The sequence below is a fragment of the Elaeis guineensis genome, chromosome 8 (assembly GCF_000442705.2).
Source record: "Elaeis guineensis isolate ETL-2024a chromosome 8, EG11, whole genome shotgun sequence".
Classification (NCBI taxonomy): Eukaryota; Viridiplantae; Streptophyta; class Magnoliopsida; order Arecales; family Arecaceae; genus Elaeis; species Elaeis guineensis.
In genome coordinates, this window is record NC_026000.2 from 138,365,510 (window position 1) to 138,374,012 (window position 8,503).

The following is an 8,503-nucleotide window of genomic DNA, read 5'->3' on the forward strand; positions in this document are numbered from 1 at the left end:
CTGGGAACTAAACTAGCCCTTGAGGTTTGGGATATGACTGGGATTTGCCTTAATTATTTTAGTGTTAAATGGAGGCTTTCCCGACTTCATTGAGGGAGTATGCTCTTAATTCTTAAATATCTAATCCAGAATTGTAGAAGGGAGATCAAAGTTGAACTTCAGTTTTCTTCTTCTTCAGTTGGCATCTTGTTACGTGCAATTAGTATTAGGATTAGTGCTCTTCTTCTGATAGTCAAACTGGTATAATATTGACAAGTATTTTTTTTGTGATATGAACTAATGTACTAATTAGACATGGTTGAAGCTAGGTATTTGGCTAGTCTTCTATTCAGATGGACAAAATTCTTATTGTTAGATCTTTTCTCCCCAAAATAGTACCTCATTGGTTTGCAAATGCAGGAGTACCTTCATTTCTATTGTGATCCTCCCCTTTGCCATCGAGACATTAAGTCCAGCAATATTCTGTTGGATGAGAACTTTGTAGCAAAGGTACATATTTAGATTGGTTTCTGATGTTATGTTTCAGTTCATTCGTTTCAAGAATAACAGCAATTGGGTTGTATGTAGGTTGCTGATTTTGGTCTTGCACATGCTTCAAGATATGGAGCAATCAGCTTTGAACCAGTGAACACGGATATACGGGGAACTCCAGGTAAGCATCTTCCATCTCTGGCACATCTATGATCAGTGTCAGTAGGCTGTCATACAGAAATCTCTATGTTCATATACAGCTTATCTCAGGTTTAACTTCAGCAAATCTTTCTGAGTGATAGGTCATAATTTAATTAGGTGAAATATGTTGAATTGATGGTTGTATAAAAATATTCTGATGGATATTGAACTTCACCTAACAATTTGAGAAACCTCTTGAAACACCTTGATCTACTTACAAAAAAGTCTTATAATATGATGTCAAAGCATGGTGAAGTGGTATAAGGTAAGGTTGGTATTTTATCCTGTGTCTTGTCCATATTACATGGTTTTTCCAGTATCTTTTTATAAATATTTCCCAGTAGCAGTGAAAATAAATATAGCACTAGCGGCTATTTTATCCAATGTTCATAACTTACATATTAAACTACTTTCTTTGACTGTGTTCTTTCTTATATTTTCTCTCATCGCATCTTCTTCATTGATCCTATATAATTATATTTTTCATGATGATGGAAAAAGTTCAAGGCATTCTGCTAATCTAAAAATCTTGTTTTATATCAGAAGTCAACTCATTGTTCTTGTTTGTTGACAATGTCATTTGTGTAGTGACTTTAAGATCAAATGATGAAATGAAGCAACAAACTGCTAATAAGGGGCATGTCCAATATATCTTGGGCTGCAGTTGCACACATCATTGGACTTGTAAAGTACTTAAAGACACCATACAACCATACATGGAGCACATGTTGTAGGGTGCGAATTGGTTGTGTTGGCAAAGTCTCTTCCTGTGGATACAATATGCCTAGAGTTGATCCTGCTCGCTCCCTGAATTTTTGCCAGGCTTCCACCAATCCTAGTCCTCTGAAAAAAAACTATCTATTGGCAGTCCAAATCTCTTCTCTTTCCAAACTCTCCGTGCATTATAGATTGATTGTTTGTCTATTGATACTTGAAACTTGCAGTAGGCGCAAGCTGTAAGAAAGCTTTTGGGTGTACGCATATTAATTGTCATATCAAGACATGCTATGACAATCATAGCTATTGAAACAAACTCCTTTAAAATAAACTACTCAGTCCTATGAAATTTTGGTGATCCAAAAGACCATAAAGCTTCATTAGTGCTATCTTATGGCTCTTATAATAAATTGGTGGAGTCTTGGACACATGGACTCCCTCTCAATTTTGTACAGACTACCTCCAATACTTACACGAACTTGATTCCCTTGGAGACTGATGTTTCCTTTTAAGGTTTTTCTAACACCTGGCGGAAATCCAGAGGTGCTCAGCTGCCCTCCTTTATTCTAATTGGACCTCCTACTTCAATCACACTAACTAATCCTAATTCAAATTGGTTTACTAGTACCAAAATGTAAAATAAAACAAGTCCTAGAAGTATCCCGTTTTGTCTCCACTGCCACCAATCAAGCTTTTGTCTATACCTCTTGTTATCAGCAGATGCCATCATTATTGTTCATGCTTCCCTTTTGTGAGCTCCAGTCTCATAGTGCTAGCCAGAATGCATAGGCAAGTTTGCTTTTTCATTCTAATATCTCAATCTCGTATCCCAGTAATGATCGGAGCTTTTCTTCTATGTTGTTTGGCCCAAAGGAATTTCATTATCCTGTTAAACCACAGATCCTTTAAACTGAGCCATTATTTAACAGCCTTACTGAAATCTATTCCTAACTTTTCTCAGAAAAAGGGAAAAAGCTCCTAACCAGCTTTGTAGAGTTTCATTGTATATAACACTGAATTCCATAATAAAATACTGTATAATTATTGTCAGTTATTACCTAATGGCTGCTATATGGTAGGATTATTGGTAAGTAATGGCCATTTGTACAGAAAATAAGTTAACTAGGTGAGATTCCTTGCAATTATTTTAGGTTTTGTCAAAAACTACGAGCTTTTACTGTTGTGGATCATATTCTGGTCGATAGGAAAATGTTACTTATAAGGTCTGGGACATTGCTTCCTTCAAAAGAGGTCTGGGGCTTCGCCTATAATATGGCATAAATGGATCTGTGTATCAATAAATGGTCATGTATAAGTTTAAAATTTTGACTAAAAACTTAGCAAATCCCAAAATATATCAGCCCAGTTATGGTTCCTTGGGGACATACAAATATTATTTATCATTTGCATTTGCATGTAGACTTTAACTAGTGAATATATGACCTATTGAAGCTGCATTTAGAATTAACGGACAAAAGCATCCACTAGTATTAGTCTTTCGTTGCAATTGTTCTATAACTTAACAACACGAGCCCATGGGTAATGAAGTTTAAAAAATATTCTGTAATTACTATTTCACTATCACTGTGACTGCTTTGTTTTATAAGTTAAAATATGGAGCAACGAAGTTAAGAAATGAGTTTAAAACGAGCTTGGGAACTGCAGAGGTTGGATTTCAAAGTGTATGTGTCGTAAAATTAGGAAACAGGCAAAAATTTGGTACATTTAAAATGCCTATGTGGTGCAGACAGAACATATAGTCCGGGTGAAAAGTTTGATATGTTTTGGCTGTTTGGAGGATAGAAGCAATGCCTGTGTGGAGATGGTCTTTGGTATAGGTTAAAAGGTTGAAAAAGGGTGAGTGGCACCAAAAAAGAATTGGATAGTAGTAGCAAGAAGAGGATCTGAAGGCACCACCAATTTCACAGGATATGGCATAGAGATGATGTGATGATCTCCACATGCTTAATTTTGCATGTCTTTTAGTTTATGGGATCTGGCCAACTTAAACCATGACAACCATGATGTTTTGTATGTAATTCATCAAATGTATTTTTTTTTTTGGCTTTTTGAGAAATACAGTGGAAATACCACCACCAATTTTGAATTCTGGGCCTCTCGCAAGTAGAGAGGGATGCCAACCGAGCTAAGGTGTGTTGGATTGTATGAAATGATTATGCACGTCTTCTTGTGAATTGTTTTCTATTGCATAGGAAAATTGCAAAATGTGAAACTTCAGGATTTCAACATCCGCACTTACAGGGTATATGGATCCTGAATATGTGGTTACTCAAGAGCTGACGGATAAGAGTGACATATACAGCTATGGTGTGCTATTATTGGAGCTTGTCACTGGGAGGAGAGCGATACAAGATAGCAAGAATCTGGTGGCATGGTCCCAGAAATTTATGATAAATGATTCCAGGCTGCCTGAATTGGTGGATCCTGTGATTGGGGCTCGTTTGACTTCGAACAACTCCAATTGATTGTAGGGATCGTACAGTGGTGCACCCAAAGGGAAGGGCGAGCAAGGCCATCGATCAAACAAGTGCTCAGAATGCTCTCTGCGAGATTTGATCCGGTGCACAATGACTATGGACAACTTGCAGGAGATGAAGGCAGCAATCATGTTGGGGAGAGGAGTATTAAAGTGAGGATGCAACGAACTGAATTGATTCCTTATAGTGGCGATGCAAGGTGTCTTCAATCTTCTTCCAGTACTTCAAGATCTTGCTGTAGCCGGAGTGTCTTGCTCGAGAGTGGTTCACCACAATCACCTCCTGGCCTTTACTCCGTTTAAGTTTATTTTTTTCTCAATCGTGAGTTCTTTTTTAGTCTTTGATGTTATTGTGCAACCAGCCTGTTTGGGAAATCAGGAGATCAATAGGGATGTGATGAAGAAATGTGACCAATAGTGGTTTTCCAGTGCGAACATGGAATTGCAGTTGTCAGTAAGAGTTCTACTTTTTAAAGACTCGAAAATCTCTGTTTTAAACTGTTGTAAAAATTCAGGATGGTTCTGCTGTTGATGAGAAGATCTCAATTAGATCATCTAAAGAAATAAATGAGAGATGTACCTGAAATCTAAATTATTTCATATGTAAATAATTTTCGTTGCGTCCAAAAAAAAGTTAGTTGTAGATGATAGTTGAGTGAAAACCAAGGGGATAGACATTGTAGTTTTCTGATGAGCGATATATTTATTTGTGAGTTTGACATAGTCATTTGTGCTTTACTAGCAAGTTTTGGTGTATTTGGCGTGTATTGGGCAAAGTTAGGTTGCGAATAATTCTGCAACAACGAGGATGAACTGTGTATCTTAACCCCTTATCTGAACTCTTTGCTAGTCTTGTAGTATTTGCCAGGTAGTTCATATCCAATTATTTGAGAATATCTAACTGCTCATGGGGATCAAAAGCGGTGGACATAGAGGAGATTATCTAGGACGGTACTAGACAGCCTTTTGGAGAAAATAGAGGAGATTCTCTTCCAGAGTTTCTATGACGCATTTACACTTTCCAGGGCAAAAATGGAAAAAGAAGTCGCGAAACTAGAGTAGCTGTTACAAGCTTTCACCAACTGTGGGACGGCAATTTTTTGATCTGTGAAAGCATCCAACCAAAAAAGTTCCAAGAAGTTGGATGACTGCAATGGGTGCCGGCCTGCACTAATCAATTTTTTTTAGCGTAGATGACCAAGCAACCGATGGCGGAGATGGGGATTTATATACCTGTTAGAAATGGTAACTCACTTCATTCGCTCTAAGTAACTTCCCTAACTTGGGCATGGCTTCCAGCTCCCAATCCAAGCTATCCCTCCTCCATCTCCTGCTCCTTCTATCATGCATTGTCCTCTCTTATCCTCTTGATGATGATCGCCGGCCCTACATCATCCACATGGATCCATCGGCTATGCCGGTCCCCTTCTCCACCCATGAAAACTGGCACACCTCGATCCTCTCATCCCTTCCCTCGCCGCCTGGCACCGCTCCCCCTGAACATCTCTACACTTACAGCCATGTCATGCATGGATTCAGCGCTGTGCTCTCATCGACCCACGTCGAACACCTGGCTAGAATGCCGGGGCATGTCGCCATCCAACCGGAGTCCTATGGCCGGTTCCACACCACCCACACCCCAAAGTTCCTAGGCCTCAACAAACACTTGGGCCTGTGGCCCATGTCCACTTCGGGGATGACATGATCATCGGCATGGTCGACAGCGGAATTTGGCCCGAGAGCGATAGCTTCGATGACAAGGGGATGCCACCCATCCCTGAGCGGTGGAAGGGGACGTGCGAGACGGGAACCAAGTTCAATTCCTCCGATTGTAATCGAAAGCTCATCGGTGCGCGCTTCTTCGGCAAGGGACTCAACGTGTCCAAGACTTTGGACTACGACTCGCCCAGGGACTTCCTCGGACATGGGACGCACACCTCGTCAACCGCCGCCGGTGCCAGGTCCACAGGAGCAGACTATTTCGAGTATGCAAAGGGCAATGCGATCGGTATCGCACCGAAGGCCAGGTTAGCCATGTACAAAGTCTCGTACCGGAGCGACACGCACGAGTTGCCGGCCACCGATGTGCTGGCTAGCATGGACCAAGCTATTGCCGACGGTGTCGATCTCATGTCGCTCTCTCTCGGGTTCCCCCAAACTCCATACCATAGCAATGCGATTGCACTCGGAGCGTTCGCCGCAATGGAGAAAGGGATCTTCGTGTCATGCTCCGCAGGCAATAGTGGTCCTGTTCGCTCCACTATAGCGAACGGGGCACCGTGGATCACGACGGTCGGTGCTGGGACCATTGACAGAGACTACGTTGCCTCGATAACACTCGGACAAGACTTCGCAACCATTCGAGGGAACTCGTTCTATCCGCTGAGCTTGTACATCTCCGGCGTACCGCTATACCACGGCCTAGGCGATGCTAGAAAGGAGAACTGCCGCCATTTCTCGCTTGATGCGAAAGATGTCAATGGAACGATTGTTTTCTGCTCGTATAACATCGATAATGATGTCAAGGAACAGATGGATGAGGTTCTAAGGAGCGGCGCCAAGGGCGCGATCATCGCCACCGATCAGTGGCCTTTCATGTGGCTCACGGACTTCACTGAGCCGTTGGTCGTGGTAACACCAGAGGATGAGAAGGTGATCAAGACCTACGTAGCGAAGACCAAGGGTCAGAACCTGACGGTGGACATCGTGTACCAATTGACGGAGGTAGGCACCACGCCGGCACCGAAGGTGGCCGACTTCTCGTCGCGGGGACCCTACACCATTAGTCCGGAGATACTGAAGCCTGATATCCTAGCCCCTGGCGTGAACGTTTTGGCTGCATGGGCTCGGGGGCCTTTCTCCCAGATCACGTCGGTTGGCCGACAACCTCTGATCTCGGACTACTTACTCCTTTCCGGAACTTCCATGTCTTCACCGCATGTCGTTGGGGTGGCAGCATTGCTGAGATCATTGCACAGAGAATGGAGCCCTGCAGCAATTCGTTCGGCGATCATGACAACAGCCAACGTGCATGACAACACGCACCAAACTATCACTGATCTGGAAACCGGTCTACCAGCGACACCGCTGGATTTTGGAGCAGGACATATAAATCCTAACAAGGCGATGGACCCCGGTCTCATCTATGACATAGGTTTCCAAGACTACGTCGATTTCCTCTGCGGGCTAAACTACTCAAGCTCGGAAATCAGAATTATAATTAGGAGGAATGATTATACTTGTCAGGCTAATCTTGACCTCAACTACCCTTCATTCATCGTCATCTCTGATCGAAAGGCCAGCATCGCTCGACGGAGCTTCAACAGGGTACTGACCAGCGTCATCGATGGACCATCAACTTACCGTGTGGTGGTGGCAGCCCCTGTGGGCATGAAGGTGGTGGTTGAACCTCAAACGCTATCTTTTGATGGGAAATATAGCAAGCAAAAGTTTTCCGTGAGCGTGGAGGTTCAAGTAGGAAGCAGCAGCCAAGGAAGCTATGGATTTCTCAGCTGGTCTGAGGTCGGAGGAAGGCACGTGGTCCGGAGTCCCATAGTGTTTGCTTTTGCTCCCTAAGCAAAGTAATGCATTGTCAATCATCGATTATCCGGAGCGCTTTCTTTCGACTCTTTCTTGGCAACTATAAAGTTAACGGATGTTTTATCACGAACTCTTCTGAATTTGATAATAACATCCACACGATCAAGCTAATCTTGCTATAAATTCTCTTCTAAATTTGATTGATTCTTAAGCTGATCAATTTTACCACGGCTAAGTCTTTCGAATTTGATTCGGTCTTTAACTAATTAAGCTTCTCTGTTTCAAATCTTTATCTTTAAAATAATTTTATTATTTTTTTAGATTTTTAAAAAAATTTAAAATCTGAATCGATTTTTTAGATAATTTTCATTTACGATGTCGCATCTTGCTAGAACTTAAGTGAATGGTTGCAAGAATATCCTATGCTTTCTTCAACTCTTGTATATCCTAAATATAAAGATAATTTTTTCTATCGGTTAAAACTTGAATAATCCAAATCATATTTTTTTCAAGTTCTATTTCTTTCTCGCAACCTCACTATTGAGAGTATATATTAGTACTATCTCCAACTCATCCAAGATATCCCACAAATCTTGTCTTTTTAAATAAGACTTAATAACAGACTTCCACATTCGATAACGAGGGTTGCTCAATTTACAGAGAAAAGTATAAGTAGCGAAAATAGTCATATTAGTATTGCTGAGGTTAGGTATCTTAAACTTATTGAGACAGATGGTAATAATAGCAATCATAGTGATTCACCTCTTGAACAATCAAAGTAAGAGGCCACTCAGTTGCACCACTATATAAAGAATTATTGGAAGCTCTTCAACTATGCTAAGAATAATCAAATTGCTGCTTTAAAACTATACTCCGAATAAATCTAATCGAAGCCACAAATCACTGGACTACTCTCTAATCCTTTTTGATACCATGTGGATCAACCCACAAATATATGGGTCACCAATATTCTCAAAACCTACAGCTCTGATATTATGTAGAGCCACAAACAATTTTCAAGCTATCAATTTAAAAATCTACAACTCTGATATCATATAGAACAATAAACTATCTGAA

General features: G+C 41.2%; 1 protein-coding gene and 1 pseudogene across 1 annotated transcript; both read left to right on the forward strand.

Annotated features, from left to right (window-relative positions):
* The window catches only part of LOC105049459 (probable receptor-like protein kinase At1g49730), a 29,442-nt pseudogene extending 24,988 nt beyond the window's left edge, over window positions 1-4,454 (forward strand).
* A 625-nt stretch (window positions 4,455-5,079) lies between these two features.
* Window positions 5,080-7,615, forward strand: LOC105049500 (subtilisin-like protease SBT3). The gene is given in 2 exon segments (XM_010929154.3): window positions 5,080-5,571; window positions 5,574-7,615. Coding segments are annotated over 2 exon segments (2,286 nt in total). The 5' UTR covers window positions 5,080-5,174; the 3' UTR covers window positions 7,463-7,615.
* Window positions 7,616-8,503: the final 888 nt, after the last annotated feature.